The sequence below is a fragment of the Oreochromis niloticus genome, linkage group LG3, assembly GCF_001858045.2.
Source record: "Oreochromis niloticus isolate F11D_XX linkage group LG3, O_niloticus_UMD_NMBU, whole genome shotgun sequence".
NCBI lineage: Eukaryota > Metazoa > Chordata > Actinopteri > Cichliformes > Cichlidae > Oreochromis > Oreochromis niloticus.
In genome coordinates, this window is record NC_031967.2 from 9,868,031 (window position 1) to 9,889,032 (window position 21,002).

Sequence of the window (21,002 nt, forward strand, 5' to 3'; positions counted from 1 at the left end):
ATCTGTTTGAGAAAATAAATCTACAGTTTCTATTCATGAAAGGAAGCCTCTGGTAGAACATAGGGTGGGGTCTCATATGGTTTTCCTGTAGTTGTGGTTTGCAGACACGTGCAGTATTTTGGCAGCCAAAAGAAGCAGTTTCAGTTATCTTCCCTCATTCTTCCTTTCTTTCTTTCTTCCTTTCTTCCTTTCTTTCTTTCTTTCTTTCTTTGTGGGGTTCACACAAAGTTGGAAAAGAGAATGTCAAAAGAGTGAGCAGAAAAAGAAAAAAACAAAATAAGAAGAGGTTACTCAGAGTGGTTCACAGCAATCAAACACCATCCTCTATCTACCTGCCACTGTCTGTCACTGTCCTGCTCCATCAGTCACATCTGTCTTCTGCCTTCAGCTCCATCAGGACTGGAGGCAGAAGGGTGCATAACCAAACTTAAAATTCTGATTGTGGTGAAAAATATAAGGCAAAGTAAAGGATCGTGTTGTTTTCTTCTTTTTTTAGCATCTGCTCTCATTTCTTTGCTATACCCTGTTGTGTAGGTCTGTTCTGTCGCCCTTTATTTTTTTCTGCCTGTTTTCTTTCACATGAAGCCACATGTGCTTATGGTCCTCTATGGTTTGAGGACAGAAGTGTGTGGGAGTCACTGAGCCTCTTTCAGACATGCATTCATGCAATCTAAACGGGCTGGTTTCATGTCTGAATGAGCACCCTGGTCATTTTTCTGTACAAGTCACAACAGCAGGCACGCACAAGATTACCACTGCACATGTCTCTCAAGCTGTTTGTGAGTAGAAACTGGAGAATTCCCTAAACAGAAATACCATCTACATAATAACATTTATCCTGACCAATTTGTTTCTAATTTGCAGTAATATTAATAGATGGTTGTTTCCAACATTCACTCCTGAGTTTTTTGAGACATTACCCAGCAAAAATTGTGCCAGATTGGACATTAAGCAGTGATAATCCTTCCAAGTCTCATGGACAGAGTCAGTTTAATATCAGTTGGAATCCATATAACAATAGAGCAGGGAGTTGTCCAGAAAATTTGCAGTCATATATCCCGCCCCCTGCACACTCCATCCAAAGAACACCCTCGCCTGAACCAAACAAAGTATTTCCAGTAGTGAAAAAGCATCTGTAAGGGTCAGCTTCCTGTTGTGTGCAGTGTGTACAAAAGGGCAGCATCGGACAAAGTTGAGATCTATGTGTCTCAGCTCGTGTGCAAGGGCAAGCACAGCTCTCTCACACCCTGCAGCACTGTGCAGCACATACACAGGCCGATTTTTCTAGTTGTTCTTATGCATAATTGTATATGAGAACACAAATAGCAGCTTTTTGTTTGAGATCAAGTTGTTTTTAGTAGTGAGAATATTCCTGTTGTCTTCTACATGCTCTACTCTATCCAGCTTTTGTATATAAAAATGTTGTTAGATGCACAAACTAAATGTTCATGTGGTTATACTTATTTGGGGTCAATGCTGTTGGTTCCACAAGGTCCATCAGTCTTTAGCCCCTATGGCAAATGTTGTGCATGCACTTTCACTCTCTCAGTCACTGTCAGGTATATCTCACCGAAACCAGCAAGGAACACTATGACAGAGTGACATCATTTTGACACATGCACAAAAAAACAAAAGCAGTTTTTTGATTCCTGGAGCTTTTTAGTGTTTTTTTACTTGTGATTAGCTGTTGTCATTTTTAGGTCTTCTAAAAAGTATGCTTTGAAGGAGATTATTTGGTGCATCATCTTTTCTGGTTTCCTTTCATTTCCTCTAACCCTCTTCTCTCGTATGTGCCTCCATGAAGTGCAGTCTGCAGAGTGCTTCCTCTCCTCTGTCCTCTTGTCTTTTTCAAGTGCTTCAAAGAAGTCACCCAGCTGCCATCCTCTCTGGCTTTCTGTCTTTCTCTTCCAACTAACCACCTGCTATTTCCAGATTCTGCTTGAAATGAGGCAGTTGATCTTTTGCCGTCACTTTATTTCCATCCATTGGCCATCTTCAGTGTACCATGGCTGGTTTGGAAATAAAACCAAAGTTTGTAGTTTTCTATGCCATTCATATACTCATTCCCTGGTTTACATAGCTGTGAATAATATCCTGGGTTTCAATTTGAATCTGGTTCTCAGATTCGTTAAACTGGGATTGGAACAAATCTCTTAAGAGACCTTATTCATGGTAAAAACAAAATGCACCCCTTTTCAGTTCTAAGGTTTGATGTATCAGGACATAATAAAAAAAAAAAATCTGGTCCTGAGCATTAAGGTAAATACAGCATCAGATAGCCCACCGCATGGAATATGACACTGTCGTTATTTATTCAACACAAACTAAACCTATATCGTCAAAGTATTTACTTTATAGTAAGTGAGCAGTTGGGGTGTTTTCTCATAGACTTCTATGCAGTCTGATGTTTTTGCAACCGAACGAGTCTCCCTCTGGTTGCCAGTGGAAAGATTGCAGGCTTCAACACTAACTTCACTGCTAAGATTCATAGGCTAAGTTTGTCTTTTCTGTGGTAGCTCCATCTGAGTTAAGTATCTCTTGGTGTTAATTAATGTAGCATGTTTTGTTCAAATATTTTTCATGTTACATCCACTTGCACTTTGCACATACGCAGAAACAAATTCTCCAGAATCCTGTAACACACCCAATCAGCCATCAAATATGAATAGTCCTATTATTCAACCAGCTCTGTAGTATTTCTTGTTCTGGCGCTCCCTTTTTTCTCTCCCTTTGTTCTTCCTCTTAAGATGACAGCTAGATAACAGGGCTGTTCTTCCCCCTCATCCTCTTGTACTCTTCAAGTGTCTGTCTTCTTTAATTGCCCCCATGACCGCATGGCTTTAACACAAATGTCTGTGAGGCAGTTGGGTCACACAGCGGCTGGTTTGTTGAGTGCCCGTGTTTCAGACCACATGATCAATGTCCTATTTGTCACAGTCTCAAAGTGCATCAGTGAACTATTCATCATTAATGCTCACACAGACGTACTGACAGAGGACAGAGTGGGTGCTGTCACTGTATAAGTGAAACAAGGATGTCAGAGGGAAATTCCACAGACAGATGTTCATTGACCCTTCCTTTATGTTTATGTACATTTATCAGAGTTCATTTCAGGTTGTTGCTCATAGCTGTAATGCCTCCTCTCTATATTAATTTGATAAGAGTTCAAACAAAACATACTTTTGAGTTAAATTAGGATTATTGCTTACTTAATAAAATTTTGAAGGAAACAAATTAATAGAGGTAACTGTGTGATAACTATGTTACTGTTATTTGTATGTAACTGTTAAACGAATGAAATTACTTATTCAAAGCTTATTACTTATTAAAAGTAGCGGCTGTGGCTCAGGAGGTAGAGCAGGTAATCTACCAATCACTGCTGCTCAGTCTGCATGCCAAAGTATCCTTCGGCAAGATATTGAACCATGCGTTGCTTTTGATGCATTCGCTGGAGTGTGAATGTTAGATAGAAATAGAAAAAATAGGGGGGAAAAAGTGCTTGTCTAAATGAGATATGTTGTATAAAGAGCTTTGAGTGCTCATGTAGTGTAGAAAAGTGCCGTGTAAGAACCAGTCCATTTAACTTCTTCAACCGCTTATAACCATAAGTAGTGGGGAGTTACCACTCGAAGAAGTTCACGAAGAAATAAAAAGCAGAAAGCACGACTTTAAAGATAAAAGCAGTTCAAAGTAGATTGGTACATTGCGCTCATAATATGAGGGACATGGTCAGCACCAACACTCAGATAGCCTGTGGTATTTAAATGATGTTCGGTTGGTACTGAAGTGTTACTCCCGCCATGCACCATGCGGACAAGTTCTTTGTTTACAGATGGTTTGTTCTAAGCTCAGCAACAGGATCACTCATCATGAGAACTATTAAAATAAAGCAATTATATTTAGAAACATCAGTTTCTTAAACATAAAACGATAATTCTCTTTTAGCTTGTCTCACATATCCAGTGAAAGTGAAATGATTTGAACCATTATGTGTGACAAGGTTTCCAAAAAACACTGATGCCAAGATAAATCCAGCAAATATAAGTGTACATATAAATGCCTGTTTTAGGCAAGGCAAGGCAAGGCAAATTTATTTATATAGCACAATTCAACAAGAAGGTGATTCAAAGTGCTTTACAGAGACATTAAAAACAAAATAGATAAAAAGCATGATTTAAAATTGATTAAGACAAGCAAACAAACAAACAAACAAACAAACAAAACAGTAGATAAAATCAGTAGTTAAAATGTAAGTTTTGGAATTTAAGCTTAAAAGTGTGGATTTGGTGATTTATTCAAAAGCAGCAGAGAACAGGTGAGTCTTCAACCTGGATTTAAATAAACTAAGTGTTTCAGCTGATCTGAGGCTTTCTGGGAGTTTGTTCCAGATATATGGAGCATAAAAGCTGAATGCAGCTTCTCCGTGTCTGGTTCTGACTCTGGGAACTGATAAAAGACCGGATCCAGATGACCTGAGAGATCTGGAAGGTTCATACTGGGTCAGGAGGTCACTGATGTATTTTGGTCCTAAACCATTCAGAGCTTTATAGACTAGCATCAGAACTTTAAAGTCTATCCTCTGACAGACAGGCAGCCAGTGTAAAGACCTCAGAGCTGGACTGATGTGGTCCACTTTTTTGGTCTTAGTGAGAACTCGAGCAGCAGAGTTCTGAATGAGCTGTAGTTGTCTGACTGATTTTTTAGGTAGACCTGTAAAGATGCTGTTACAGTAATCAAGCCTACTGAAGATGAATGCATGGACTAGTTTTTCCAGGTCCTGTTGAGACATCAGATCTTTTATCCTTGAAATATTCTTGAGGTGATAGTAAGCTGATTTTGTTATTGTCTTAATGTGTTTTTCTAAGTTTAGGTCTGCATCCATCACTACACCCAAATTTCTCGCCTGGTTTGTGGTTTTTAGGTGTATAGATTGAAGTTCTCTGGTGACCTGTAATCGTTTTTCTTTGGCACCAAAGACTATTACTTCAGTTTTGTTTTTGTTTAGCTGGAGAAAATTGTGGCACAGCCAGTCATTAATTTCCTCAATGCATTTACCAAGAGCCTGTACAGGGCCTCGGTCTCCTGGTGACATTGTGATATATATCTGTGTGTCATCTGCATAGCTGTGATAGTTTATTTTGTTGTTCTTTATAATCTGTGCCAGTGGGAGCATGTAAATGTTAAACAGAAGGGGTCCCAGGATGGAACCTTGGGGAACTCCGCATGTGATACTTGTCTGCTCAGATGTGAAGTTACCTATTGATACAAAGTATTTCCTGTTTTCTAAGTATGTTTTGAACCAGTTTAGTACAGTTCCTGAAAGACCTGCCCAGTTCTCCAGTCGTTTGAGTAATATGTTGTGGTCAACTGTGTCAAATGCTGCACTGAGATCCAGTAAAACTAAGACTGACATTTTTCCACTGTCTGTATTCAGACATATGTCATTAAACACTTTGGTCAGAGCGGTTTCAGTGCTGTGGTTCTGTCTAAAACCTGACTGGAAGGCATCATAGCAGTTATTCTGTGTTAAGAAGTAATTGAGCTGTTGAGAAACTGCTTTTTCAATGATCTTACTTAAAAATGGGAGATTTGAGATCGGCCTGTAGTTATTCATTTGTGTCTTGTCAAGATTGTCCTTTTTCAGTATAGGTTTAATTACAGCAGTTTTTAGTGGTTCTGGAAACACACCTGATATTAAAGAAAAGTTTACGATCTGTAACAGGTCTGACTCCAAAGTCTTTGAGACCTTTTTGAAAAAACTTGTTGGCAGGACATCTAAACAGCAAGAGGAGGAGTTCAGTTGACCTAAGATGTCCTCCAGGTCTTTGCTGTTAATAGGGTGAAACTGGTTCATGGTATTTAAACAGTTTTTTGGTGGACACAGTACATATCCTGGATCTGCTGTTGATGTACTAATTGCTTGTCTAATCTTTTGGATTTTTTCTGTGAAGAATTTGGCAAAGTCATTGCAGGCCATGGTCGAATGAAGTTCAGCTGCCACTGACACAGGAGGGTTTGTTAGCCTGTCAACTGTAGAAAATAAGACCCGAGCATTATGACTGTTTTTGGTGATGATGTCAGAGAAGTAGGACCTCCTTGCACTCCTCAGTTGTAAATTATAATTGGAAACTTACATGGAAACTCAAATTAACAGAGACACATTGAACGCACCTCATTGACTGCTGTAGCCAAACAGGAAAGCATGTTCATCTTGGAAGCTGCACTTCATACCTCACAATAAGCGGCTCATTCAAAATCACAAAAATGTTTCCAACAAATATAAAACAAAGAACATGAAATTAAATCACTGTCAGTTACACTAAAGGGCCCAAAATGTGCCAAGATGGCTTAACCACCAAAAACAACCACACATACTTCAGGTAATTAGCTGGTAAATGATCAAGTTACAAAAAAAACCTCTCAACTTGACTCCAAGATGATATCTCATGTTTTTTCAAGCAAAGAATTGTCTATGTTTGGAAATATGGGATAATAATTTTAGAAATGTACTTTAAGTGATATAACCATATCTAACAGATGACTAAGAAAATTATAGACCACACCTACAAAATTAAGATCCAGGTTATGAAATTTGTGTCCTGTTCTTCAGTGAAGTTAAATGGCATGTTATGCATAAAATTTAAAATGTTGCATATAAATGTGTATATAAATGTTGTAAATGTATAAAGGGAATTTAAATAGCTTAATACACAAGACATAATTCAAAACTATTGATGTGCTAATGTAGCATACTTTAAAAATCCCCATTTCCATGAGCTCTCTGGAATTAGAAAATGACTGTCAGAAGCTTTCATGGCATTACAGGCCACAGTGTCCATCATGCTGATCCATATCTCTATGAAGGAGTAAAAACAGGGCTCCATGGAAGAGCTCAGCTTTCTCTTCTAATTGAGCGTTAGTGTCATTAATTATAACTCACAAGCTAATGTTGCACTGGTCAGTGGTCATGACAGTGATGTGCTCTTCCTAATGCACAGAGTAAAAGGACGTTTTACTGGACGTGGAATGGAGATTTAGAAGAAGCGCACACATAGAGTCAGCAGGGTAGTAATCTCTTACATGACCAAAAGCAAAAGGAAATAGTTGCATTAGTGCATTAGTAAAGATACACCAATGTCTTTGGTGTTTTCAGAGTTGCAGGTGGCCAAATCACTTGGGCAGATTTCTCCATCTTGTAAAAACACATTTTGTCAAACTCAAAATGACTTCTCCTCCCGCCCTTTTCTGAAAACAGTCTTGTGGGAAATTACAGCAAAATCTGAAGTCATTTCATTTTCATCTGATGAAGTATTCGACTCCTTCTGCTTGTGCATATATATGTGTGTCTGTGTGTCTCTGTGTATCATTAAAAAAAATGACGTACCTCTAAGATGTCATCGGAAGCAATGTAGTTGCATCTATTTGGTATTTAATCATATATGAGTCAGGAGGATATGGTATCAGAGAATTGGATCAATGGAGACAAACGAGGAACACTAATGTAAAAGGAAGCCATCTTGCACTTGACTGCGTTTGATAAGTCAGCATCAGATTCATCAGCTAATGTGCGACTTATCTTAAAGAAACCAAGTTTCTGCTATCTTATTGCAATCTTATTTAACAAACATAGAGACTACAAGACTGAGAGGGATACAGCTGCTATGGGATGCTGCTGAGTCTAAAGTAGAGACACTTTTAATGTTTGTTTTGGACTTTACCAGGGAAAATAAGTGGCTGTTTGTCTGTCTGGTATTTGGTGCAAGGAGGAAGTGTGCAATGGGCTTAAAGCACCTTTTTCAGTCACATCAGCTGTCTGTAGCTGCTGGGAACAGGTTAGTGAGTATATACCCAAAGTTTTAAAACCATAATAATGAGTTGAGAAAGAATTATGCTTGTTGATGGCCAAAAGCGTCTGATTGAAGAGCAACTTGCTATGGGACAGTTGGCCAAATAGAAGTGGAGGTGTAGGTATACTTTTGACCCTGTGTGGATTAGTTGTGTGCCCATTAAAGATGTCTGCTGTGCAATCATTCCACCCTGGAGAAAAGAACAGTTCAAAGAAGTGATTAAAAGCCCAAAGTTACCATTACAGTGATGTACATGATGAATGGATATAACTGTGCCTTTATTAAACTTAGATTCGGAGTGTTTTTGTATATTTTTGTAAGAGAATCTACAGTTATTATCATTTAAAAACACAGTGGGCCCTCTATAGAAATGATCTGTTCTAATGTAAAAGCACATATACAAACACACATAGCGCAACATGACGGGCACTTTGGACGAGAAACCACACCCTAACTAGATATGAATTTCTCATACTAAGGTAGGTTATAAACGTTAATGAAAATGTGAGTATGGATGCTGTTTTATTGTGTGTCTTAAATAGAGCTTCATAAATCTTTCTTTAAGTACCACATTTTGAAAAGATGTCATCCATATGTAGTATTGAGGTTTATTCAACACACAATTGTGAGTTATGCCTTTGCAAATAAATTGTTTTGTGTTAAAAATGAGCATGATCTGCAAATATATAAAGTTGCAGTGCACTGAAAAGTTAAATTTCCTGTTCATGAATTTTACAGCTAACATAGAAACTGTTTATTTTGAAATCTTTACATCACTTCCTGTAGATCTCACTCATTTTGGTCACATTTAGTCACATTTTTAGTCTTTTTGCTGGATTTAAACACTACGGTTACAGTGCAGTGCTTAGTGTAAGAGGGGAGCAATCATAAATCCCTTCGTGACCACCCTGACTTTCTGACACCTGATAGAGACACACACACACTTAATGAGATTCGACTGCCACCCTGTATGCTTACCTCAGCATGCATGTCATGGTTTATCTTCTCAGGTACACACACACACACAAGCAAATGCTAATGAAATTCAGGAGCACTATTAGACTTGTAGATCAGCAGGATGGGTCACTTGCTCTGACTCACAATTTAATGGCGTCTTGGTGTCTCATACCAACAGATCACAGAGAACAGAAACAGAGGGAGCAAGAAGAGATAGCGATAGGAGGATTTAACGATAACACATAATTGATTTTTTTGATCTTGCAGACTTGCAATAAACACACACTTGGTGAACCGAGCAGAGGGAGATCTGTGTGAGGATTTAGCAGTGTAAACACATTCTTCATGAACGCTGATAATCCTGCCAAAGAGAAACAGAGAGCATCATTACTTCAGCTCATTGCCATCTCTCCAAACACACACAGACACATATATCAGGGTTGACTACTTTCACCTATTCTCTTCGGTCTTCAGTGTATTGCTCAGCAAAGAGCAGACACAAAGGGTGCATCTCGAATTATTTATGCCGCAGTGAAAAGGAATACACCTCGTTTTCTCTTTCCTTTTTCCTTCTGGATGGACCACACAGCTAGAGTGTGGTCCACCATCCATCACCCACCACACCCACCCATCTCTTCTCTAACTCATCTTGTCTTCATCTGCCTCCTCTCCTTCCTCCTCCCTGTCTGTGTTTATACTTTCTCCCGTCTCTTCTGTATACACCATTCTCTCTCTCTCTCTCTCTCTCTCTCTCTCTCTCTCTCTGTCTTATTCCCCAGACGCTATGAGAGAGAGACTAACGGTCAGTTTGCTTCAACCATCTTTTCTCCATCTCTGTCTGTCTCTCAAGGATTTTCCTCTTATCTCGGTGTCACAATTTCCGTAAAGTCAAAAGCGCATCCTGCCTGTGTGTTTTTGCTCTCCTGGTCTGACTGTATGGTCATTTACCTCAGCTTCTCTTTTTCCATCATCGCTTTTCCGATTGATTTTGTGTTAAAGCAAGTTTCCTTAGATTTTTCTCCATATTTGTTGCCTTGTTCTTTTAGACTCTTTCTCTGCAGTCACTGGGTTTTTGCTCAGTAACATTGCAGTGCTGTAAAGTGGGATACACAGCTGGCCCCGAGTACCAGAGAATTTCCAAAACGTCTTTATCCGTGTTCAGAGCAAGAGCAACGTAGCATGTGTCAGGACAGTGTGCTTTCTCTGACACATAAAAGGACAACTTGTAAAGCTAAAGTGTCATTAGTGCATGTTTTGTCATCCTCTAAATCCTCCCTCTCAGCCTTCATCCCTCTCAGCTTCACACAGCAGGAATCCTACCGCAAGTGTCCATCAGCAAAAAAGTAGCAAACCTAATCTTCGCCCCCCTCCTCCCCCACCCTCAGAGGATGTACTTATTTCTAGATAAGGCACTTTTGCAAACTTTGGCCAAGAACCCAAAATATCTTCTGTGCTGTAGTTCCATCTGACAGATGAAAGAAGCATCGGCATATTTTAGTCTAGGAATTTCAACTTTCTTATTTTCTCCGCAGTGCTCCTCACAGGATGAGATTAAGCACTTTGCCTACTCTTCTCCATCCTCCCTTCTGTCAACCTTCTCCTCCGTCCTTCCTGATCTCCTGTTCTCCCTTTAGTCCCATTAGTCATGTCCTGATGGCTCATTAACTATTAAAGAGCAGAACAAGGGAAAGAGAGGAGAGGGGTATTCTGTAAGGCTTGCCTATAGTCATTTGGTAATGGATATCAGGGGATGAGATAAGCGAGAAAGCAGGAGATGAGGGTGGAGCAAGTCCTTGGGGTCTCTTTTCCTCTTCTGATGATGATTGGGAGTCATCAGGCAAAAAAGGAAGACAAGTTAGGCCTTTTAGTATGTTGTGTCCTTTGGGATGAGGGAAAAGCTCAGAAGCAGAACAGAAGCACATTTGTTTGCATAAAAAGCTTCAAAATATAACCATAAAAGCAATTTTTTGCATCTTCAGTCTTGGAGGCTTTTATTCATTCCTAATCAGACAGGCTGAAGAAGGCTTTCAGAAAATCCACAAACACTGAACCCTTGTATTGATAAGTTCACCGAGGCCGTTTGCTACTGTACTTTGGATTTATCATGTGCTGCTGCCATCTAGTGGCAAAAAAAATACTTCTTTGAAAGTTGGGGAGTTGTTGAACAAGTTTGTTAAAATGTTAAAAATTTCAAAATAAAGGTCAAAGAGAATGTGAGTGTCGGTTTGCTCTAATTGACATTGTTTAATTGACAAATGTCAAACTAATGAAAGAGGTTAAAATCTTTAGAACAATGCATTATCACATACAGAGCCTCAGACAGTCTGATACAGCTTTTTAACACTATGCATGTGCATGTGTCTTTGCAGACTCTCTGATGCTGGGGACAGAGGTCGACCTGCAGCAGGTGGAGAACACTGTGTTTGCCATAGAGACTGTGTTCAAGGCATGGCTTCAGGAACAAGGTGGAGACAGAGAGCACCTTCACCTCTTGCTGCCAAGCCCCATGGATAACCTCATTCCAGGTTAAATACTACAGCCACACACAGGCAGACAAACATACACAAATAAAAATCTTTGGACATGAACACACTGATGTTTTAGGATGTCAGAAATGCGGAGTGGAGTTTGCATGTTCTCCCCGTGTTTGCGTGGGTTCCCTCCGGGTACTCCGGCTTCCTCCCACCGTCCAAAGACATGCAGCTTGTGGGGTTAGGTTAATTGGATAATCCAAATTGCCACTAGGTGTAAATGTGAGTGCGAATGGTTGTCTGTCCCTGTGTGTTAACCCTGCAACAGACTGGCGACCTGTCCAGGGCGTACCCCGCCTCTCGCCCTATGACAGCTGGGATAGGCTCCAGCGCCCCCCGCGACCCTGAAAAGAATAAGCGGAAGCGAATGGATGGATGGAGTTATAACCCACCATTGCACAGTATAAACGATTATTCATAAGTGAAAACCCTTCAAGATGTCTTCCCAATAGTAGATATCCCAGCATCTCCAAAGTGCTCAGAGGAACTGCATAAAATCTAAGAGCTACATCTCAGACGCTACAGACCTCAGTTAGCATGTTGCATGTTAGAGTTCATGGAAGTACAATTAGAGGAAGCCTAAAAAACTATGGGTTGCCAGGAGAAAGCTTCGTCTTTCTAAAAAGAACATGGCAGCATGGCTTAGGTTTGTAAAACTACATCTGAACAGTGTCCTTTGGACAAACAAGACCAAAGTGGAGATGTCCGGATACCTCACAGTTACTGAGTTGACCATGAACTCCTCTGAATACAGAAGTATTCTAGAGTCAGATATGATCTACAGCAGAATAGCTGAAAAAGACAAAATTGAAAGTTTTTAAAGGCCGAGAGCAGTGTAGAAACAATTATCCATAAACCTCAATGAACTGAAGCAACATTATAAAGAAGAGTGGGCCATTCGTCAACAAACACCCTAGACTGGTCACCAGTCTGTCACACAGAGACAAACCATTTGCACTCACATTCTCACCTGTGGGAAACTTAGAATCACATATTAACCTAACGACACCAACCTCACGCATACACAGGGGGAACATTCAAACTCCAGATGATGGATTCAAACTCTGAGCCTTCTTGGTGTGAGGCAGCTGCTCCACCATGCTGCCTGAATCTGATAAAGTCACACAAAAAAGTTATATTTATTGTGACAAGGGGTGGTTCTACAAACTACTGAATCATGGCATGTACTTTGTTTTTAACATCATTGCATGTTTCTGTTGTTGCATGTGCAGTGTGCGTGAAGTGTGACATGCAGGAGCGCATGATAAGCCCGGCGCTCATCCCGCTGACCCCGAAACTGGGAGTGAAGACTGAGAGCATTCGGGACTTCCTGCCTGGCACTAAGGGCTCGGCCAATCAAAGCCCAGCACCGCAGACACTGAAAGTGATCAAGTAAGCGTGGGCATCGATGCTCAGGGCCTTCTAACTATAACCACAAATAAAAGATTAGGATCAGCTCACCATCACTTTGTTAGGAGAGAGGGAGAGAAGGCTTGTGTGTGCAAAATCCAGTAACACCCGTTCTCTGTATGCACAGCTCCTTTGTTGGAATATTTCTAGGATGAAAACTTTCCTGTCACATCTGAGTGCACTTTGTTCTGCTGGAGTTACTGCTCCGACACTGTAAAAGCAACATGAGCACAAAGTTCAGTCTCTTCTCTTTTGTTAGGAATTTTGTTGGCCTCGTAAATGTACAATCAGCGTGATGGACGAGGAAACCAGAAGATAAAATATATTCCAGAGGACAGGAAAATGTTCATCGTTAAAGTCTGACAAATGAATAAAATCTTTCGTACCAATTACAAAACAAATATGGAGAGTTTTACAAGCTTGTAGGTCAAATAGCCTCTGTGGACAGTGTCATACAAAAAATAAGCTATTTTTGCTTCCTACAAAATGAACTCTTCATGTTATTTTTAACCTCACAGGGATTGTGGAAGCATGAACTGAATGTAGCGCAGTATATTTTCACTTTCTTCTCTTTCCTACCTGTCAGTAGAGGAATGTGTACGTGCCATTTTTTTCTCACAAACTCACGCAGTGCGCTGGAGATCGTCTCATTAATGGTGTCACATTTCTTAAGCAACCAGCTGACATGCTGAGCTGAAAGGTGTGCAGCATGCTACAATTACTGGATGTTTTCTCAGACAGCATTTTTCACTTGTAACTATGTGGTAATGTTTTCATGCAGTTGAGGTAATGCTGATTTTATTTCCAACTCAGTGATCAGCTTTTGTGTAACAGCTGATGTCATTTTCCCCTAAATATGCACACACATGCTACACACACGCTAATGATAGAAAGCAGGCACTGAGGTAGAAACTTGATTTGCATTTGTTTTACATTTTCAGGACCTACAATAGGAAGTAATGTGCGTTTGTGTGAGCGAATGGGAGTTTGTTTTGCATACCAGACGGTTGGAAAATTGTGCTCTTTATGTACTTGAGTTAGAAAATGGGTCACACTGCAAACGCACCTCAGCAGGGATGATGTCATTCTCTCTGCTCATGATGTTTTCCATATATTTGCATACTTACAGTTTTCTGCTGGAGCTTATTTCAGAAATGAAAAGGATTTCATTGTTTTTTCTATTGCTGGCACGAGCCCTTCATTCTTCTTTGACTAACTGTGTGTGTGTGTGTGTCTTTCAGAGTTCTGCGTGCAGATGGGGTGTGTGAGAGTGTGTTGTACGGCCTTCCGTTGGTGATCCGCCCAACCACCTGCTGGCAGCTGGACTGGGATGAAATGGAGAACAACCAGAACTTGTTCCATGCCCTCTGCCACACACTCAGGGTGTAGTTTCTGTTTTTTCGTCTTGTGACAATTGTCTTTATTAAGAGAAACTGACATTTTATGACCGCATATGATGCAGAAGTAAAACCCATTTGACCAGTCTACATGACAGAATTTGCATAATGCAAATCTGGTTCCTGTTTTAGCGAATGTGGGAACGTGGGAGTCATGGTAGAGTAGAGCAATCATATTCATGTTTGTGTTTTTGTTTGACGGTTGTGCTTCTCAACTCATACAAACCAATACGAAAAACACTGGAAAGTTGTGCAAATTCAAGTGAAAATAAAATGCAGTGGTTTGTAAATTTCATAAATCCATATTTTGTTTACAGCAGAACATAGAAAACATATCAAACGGAGAAAATGTGCCAGTTTAAGAACAGTATTAAATAATCGTTAACGTTTATAGTAGTAACACATCTCAAAAAAGTTGGGACAGCTCCATGTTCACCACTAAAAAGCATCTGCTATTTGTTTAACAACAGGTTTTTTACCCCTCGGCTATAAAGGGCTGATGGAGTCAGTCTGCTAGGCGGGTGGGCAGAGGTCACGTTTTCTGGAAAGGTGATTTCTTGAATGTGATAACTTAAGAACAAGGTGACAGAGGACTTTCAAATTGATACCCCAGGAGGATCTACTTAAAAATCTCAGACATGTTAGAGGTCAGAAGTCAACTTTTCTGAAAATCATCTAATATTTTTAATTGTTACCAAAGGTGCATCTAGGGTTAGAAGTGGCGGGTATTTTTAACTGTCTGGGAGCTGCAGAGACCGGTTGCTTCACATTCGAGAGAGGAATGTTGTCCCATTCTTGTCTGATAAAGGATTCTAGCTACTCAGCAGTCCCACGTCTTCTTGTTGTATTTTCGTTTCATGTTTCAACTGGTGAAAGGTCTGGACTGGTGGCAAGGCAGTTCAGCACCTGGATTCTTTTACTGCAAAGCCATGCTGTTGGATTAGCTGCAGCATGTGATTTAACAATGGCTGAAAATAATACTGAAATATGCAAGACTTTTCAAATGATAATAAGCTGTCAGGTCTCTCTGCTCTTTAGTCTGGAGGATGTAGCTTTTTTCCCCCAAAGGAATTTCACATTAAATTCATCTGACCACACAACAGTTTTCCACTTTGCCTTGGTCCATTTTAGCTTTAGCCCAGAGAAGACGTTTCTGGATCATGCTCAAATACTGCACGACTTCTTCTCTGCATGATAGAGACAGGAAGGGAATTTGTGGACGACTCAGTGAACTTTCTGGAAGTGTCCCTAAACCCATGTAGTCAAACAGAATCATAAAGAGCTGGTACCGGTATGTCCTAATGCATAAAAGCTCAGAAATGAACCTGTGTACTTTATATTTACATGATTGAGAGTATCTGTAAATAAGAGCCACATTGAGCCTTTTTCTCTATTTGGATTCCACTTTACCTCAGATATAATGGCTTATATCCCTCAACTTTAATACTTCTTTGGTTCCTTATATTAATGTAACTGGTGCAAATACACTGCTGAAGTGTGCAATGTATCTGCTTCTGCTTCTGTTTTTAACACAGTGCTGCCCGAGAGCCCAAAGATCACAGGCATACAATAAGGATTATCAGCCTTGTCACTTGCACACATAGATTTCTCCAGTTTCTCCGAATCATTTGATGATATAATGTACTGTATATTATTGATGAGATGTTCAAAGGGGAAGGGGATGACCCGCCAACCTCTGGGGGCGAGGTCACTGAGGCAGTTAAACAGCTCCTTGGTGGAAGAGCCCCTGGGGTGGATGAGGTCCGCCCCGAGTTCCTGAAAGCGCTGGATGTTGTAGGGCTGTCTTGGTTGACACGCCTCTACAATGTTGCGTGGAGATCAGTGGCAGTACCCCTGGACTGGCAGACCGGGGTGGTGGTTCCCATCTTTAAGAAAGGGGACCGGAGGGTGTGTTCCAACTACAGGGGAATCACACTCCTCAGCCTCCCTGGGAAAGTCTATGCCAGGGTGCTGGAGAGGAGAGTCCATCCGTTAGTTGAACCTTGGATACAATGCGGTTTTTGTCTCGGTCGTGGAACACTGGATCAGCTCTTCATCCTCTCAAGGATACTTGAGGGTGCATGGGAGTTTGCCCAACCAGTCTACATGTGTTTTGTGGACTTGGAGAAGGCATTTGACCGTGTCCCTCAGGGGGGTCCTGTGGGGGGTGCTCTGGGAGTATGGGGTGTCTGGCCCATTGCTACGGGATATTCAGTCCTCATACAACCGTTGCAAGAGCTTGGGCCACATAGTCGGCAATAAGTTGGACTCGTTCCTGGTGGGTGATGGGCTCTGCCAGGGCTGCCCTTTGTCACCGATTCTGTTCATAATTTTTATGGACAGAATTTCTAGGCATAGCCAAGTGGTGGAAGGCTTTCACTTGGGTGGTCTCAGGATCTCATCTCTGCTTTTTGCGGATGATGTGGTCCTGTTGGCTTCATCGGGTGAAGGCCTCCAGCTCGCCTTGGAACGGTTCGCAGCTGAGTGTGAAGCAGTAGGAATGAGAATCAGCACCTCCAAATCTGAGGCCATGGTCCTCAGTCGGAAAAAGGGTGGAGTGCCCACTCCAGGTCAGGGACAATTTCCTGCCGCAAGTGGAGGAGTTTAAGTATCTCAGGGTCTTGTTCACAGGTGACGGGAGAAGGAAGCGGTAGATCGACAGACGGATTGGTGCTGCGGCTGCAGTGATGCTGACACTGTACCGGTCTGTTGTGGTGAAGAGAGAGCTGAGTGTAAAAGCGAAGCTCTCAATTTACTGGTCGATCTGCGTCCCTACCCTCACCTATTGTCACGAGCTGTGGGTAGTGACTGAAAGAAAGAGATCGCGGATACAAGCGGAAATGGGCTTCCTGCGAAGGGTGGCTGGCCTCTCCCTTAGAGATAGAGTGAGAAGTTCGGCCATTCAGGAGGGGCTCAGAGTAGAGCCGCTGCTCCTCCACATCGAAAAGGAGCCAGTTGAGGTGGTTCGGGCATCTGACAAGGATGCCTCCTGGGCGCCCCCTGGGTGAGGTGTTCCGGGCATGCCCCACTGGGAGGAGGCCCCGGGGCAGACCCAGGACACGCTGGAGAGATTATATCTCAGCTGGCCTTGGAACGCCTTGGTGTTCCCCCGGACAAGCTGGAGGAGGTGGCTGGGGAGAGGGAGGTCTGGGCTTCTCTGCTTGGGCTGATCCCCCCGCGACCCGGCCCTGGATAAGCGGAAGAAAATGGATAGATGGATGGATGTTCAAAGACTTCCCAATTTTAATGCTGAGTAACCTTATTCTGAAAGCAATCCCCACTTTGTAGATGCAGTTTTTTTTGCAGAAAGGAGAACGTTTGCCCATCTTTACATCTAAGAAACTCAGGCTCTCCAACGTGCTCTTTCTCTGTTTCCAGTTAATATAAATAGTTACAAAATGTTCTTCTAGCTGTTTTTAAGTAACACATTTCCAGTCTTTTTGTTGCCTCATCCCATTTTTTGAGATGTGTTGCTGCCATTAAATTCAAATGTTCTGTTCATTTTTTTCATGAAACAGTAAAATGGCCCAGCTTGAACATTTGATATGTTTAAGATTTGTTTACATTTTACACAGCATCCCAATGTTTCTGCAGTAATAACATAGCATAAAATTGTTTGGACCATTTGACTGTTCTTCATTTTAGCTTGTCAACCTTGCAAGATTCTGCATATCCCTCCGTGGTTCAAATAGTTAACAGTTTTTGATTTCTCTCTTTCAGAGTCGTGACCTGTTCCTGCTGCTGCAGGTGGAGCCGGCTCAGAAGTCTGCAGCTGGAGCCTCAGGTCCATGTGTGTGTTTGTTTTTATGTTTATGTGTGAGAGAGCTGACTGTTTATCAAGTTCATTTGTGAGCAATCACCGGCCCCGTGTATGTTTCCAACACAGGTGTGTATTCCCACTATATCCTCCAGCCATCTCCATCTCTCTCCCTGCTGCTGAAGCCTGTGGTCTCCAGAGAGCTGCTGCTGCCGTGCTCACAGCTGGCTTTGGCTCAGGACCCTGCACATCACGCCATGCAGACTATACAGGTTAGATGACCTCTGGTTGCTCTAAACTATTTAGAGAAGTAAATAGAGACACTGAGAACCTCAAAGCAGAAGTTGATGCATCAACTTCAGTAATCTATCAGCACTGGTTACCTTTACATTAATACAAAGCAAGCTGTCAGCCAAATTAGACAGATATCCTCACATCTGAATCTACAATACTTTGGTATACAGAGGAGTTCATGATCAACTCTGTGATTGCAAGCTGCCCAGGTCTTGTGGCTGCAAAGCGAGCCTAAATCATCTCCCCTCCATCTCCATGGTGAACGCTGATATGAGGGGACACTGTGCGTTGTGGCCAAACATCTCCACTTGGTTCTCACCTGTCCAAAACTGTGCTCTTCTTTTTAGGGAGAAAATGCCTTCTCATGACAGCCTTTACAAATAAGCCACACTTGTTCAGTCTTTTCTAATTGTACTATCATGAACTTTAACATTTATCATGCTAACTGAGGCCCATAGATTCTGATGTAGCTCTAAGAGTTTCATCTTCTTCAGGTGGATTTGTTGAAACGTCCCCTCAATGGAGGATTGTGGTATTGTGTTAACACTCACCTGAATGACCAGTTAACCTTTTAAAGACTGAACCATGAAATCATCATACAATTCTAATTGTATATACCTGGAACTAAGGACCACACCATTTGTTTATATGTCTTCTTCTTCTTCCTGTTCTTCCTCTTCTTCTTCTTCTTCTTCTTCTTCTTTCAGCTGTTGGATCACATACCCATCAATCACTTTCTCTAGCATCCTCTTGTGTCACCCCAGCCTTCTTCATGTCCTCCTTCACTACATCCATGAATCTTCTCTGAGGCTTTCCTCATTTCCTCCTCCCTGGCAGCTCCATCCACATCAGCACTGTCTCACTGTCCTCGTGTCGTACACCACCTCCACCACCGCCATTCCTTGCTTCCTTCTCTCCAAAATTCTGAACATTTTATACCCTAAAAATGATGTTAAACAATCTGGTTAAAAAAGTGCCCGGCTCTCTTTCATAGACATCTCCACCTCAACAGGTAGGTCTTCTGGACCAACCACCTTTCCACTCTTCATTCTCTTCATAGCTGCCCTCACTTCCTCCTTTCTAATCTGCACTTTATGACAAACTGTCTTCCATCTGTCTTCCTCTCTCTTACATTTCCTACACCCATCAGTTCCTCAAAATTACTTCTTCCATCTTGTCAACACACTCTCTTCACTCATTAGCACATTTCCATCTTTATCTTTTTTCCACCTCGGTCTCTCTATAACCAACTGACAAAAGTCCCTCGTTTTTCCTTCTAGTCTGACAAACAACTCACTGTGAGCATTTTCCTTTTCCTTTGCCACCTTTCTCTATTCACTATTCCTGTCTACTTTCTTCATCTCCCTGTTTCTTCGAACACTTTCCTCACATTATCACTTGCGTCCTGCTATTAAATAATTATAATAGTAATTCCATATTATGACCTGTACTTAAACTGCACACTCATCATTGAGAAAGAGAAGCACGCAAAGTTTCGATGACGTCTCAGGATGACGCTTCTATGAATGTGATGATGACAGTATTAGACGTCAAGTGTATTTTTGACAGGACATTTTTACGATCCTGTTTTGGAACACAGTGCCTCGTCATTTAGTGTGACTCACTTTTTTATTCTGAGTACTCGCTGAAGGTCGAAACAGGTCGCAGTTGAAATATTCAAATGATACTTGTGTGCCTTCTGTCTCTGTCAGAGCTGTCTCACTCAGCTGGATGAGGAGTTTGTTTTAAACCCTCTCTCCCTGAGCAGTAACCTCTACCAGCACCTCAGGAGCCGAGGCCTGCTCTCACAGCCGCGATACCCATACAGGTCAGCAACACGGGAGGATCATGATGAGTCTGTGATGATATTAATAGAGACGAGCAAAGCTCTAATTTAAAGAATGTAGTGATCAGTGCCATTAGAGAAGGTGTAGCTAAGTGAAGGTGATCGTAACCACAAGCTGTTGCCAATGATAAACAAGCTTATTAAGAAGATTATGTTAGGGTTGCAGATATATGTTAAGGAGATGACATTGAGGAGCTAAGCTGTTTGTGTTCCCAGGATTCAGCCACCACAGGAGGGCCCTAAAAGCACAGGCAGCAGACAGCCACGGCAGGTAAACACAGCAGCTTTATGACAGTCTGAAGGTCACTCTGCAATGCTTATATATAACATGGGGGAAGTTTATGATTCAAGAGCCATTTGACCGCATAAAGTACCATTCTGATTAACCACATTAAACATGTTTCTATGGAGCGTGTGCTTTAGTAATGCCCTTCAGCCTCACGTCCTCATTTGATCACTAGATGGCAGCACTCGCTGCAGTCAGACACAAACAAGCCTTTTGGAAAAAAACATGAAAATAAACATGAGAATGAAAAATGTGAAGTAAAGCAACATAATCCAATAAAACAACCACATTTTTGTTTGGAGGCAGCGGTTGAGGATGAGCAGATGTCTGAGTTAAAGCAAACAGATAAAGGTGTTGTCTGAGCGTGTCCTCCGGAGGCAGCTGGAACTAGTTTTAACTGCTTAGTTTGTAGCCAGGTAGTCCTAAACTAGAGGTCAGCCAGTCTCAAACACTCTGAGGGTATTGTTTTTGTAAACTGTTGTATGATGTCAGCAGCTTTGTTTGAATGGGAGCATCTGAGAGATGTATGAAAGCTTTCAGATAATGTGAGAATACTAAAAAGTGACAAATAAAAACAATCACAGGTTTTGTAAAGGAGGCCACAAAGTGAACTTGTGGTTAATCTTTAATGGTGCTTTGTGTTTTATAATCTTATCATGTCCTGGAAAGAAACTAGA

At 41.5% G+C, this 21,002-nt stretch overlaps 1 protein-coding gene across 1 annotated transcript in view; it reads left to right on the forward strand.

The window, feature by feature from the left end:
- m1ap (meiosis 1 associated protein) overlaps positions 1 to 21,002 on the forward strand; it is a 55,760-nt gene that overhangs the window by 32,881 nt on the left and 1,877 nt on the right. The window contains exons 6-12 of the mRNA XM_025906079.1: positions 11,174 to 11,329; positions 12,568 to 12,727; positions 13,987 to 14,128; positions 17,863 to 17,932; positions 18,029 to 18,171; positions 19,906 to 20,021; positions 20,256 to 20,310. Of these exons, the coding sequence (XP_025761864.1) occupies positions 11,174 to 11,329; positions 12,568 to 12,727; positions 13,987 to 14,128; positions 17,863 to 17,932; positions 18,029 to 18,171; positions 19,906 to 20,021; positions 20,256 to 20,310 (842 nt within the window). The remainder of the gene's footprint in view (positions 1 to 11,173; positions 11,330 to 12,567; positions 12,728 to 13,986; positions 14,129 to 17,862; positions 17,933 to 18,028; positions 18,172 to 19,905; positions 20,022 to 20,255; positions 20,311 to 21,002) is intronic.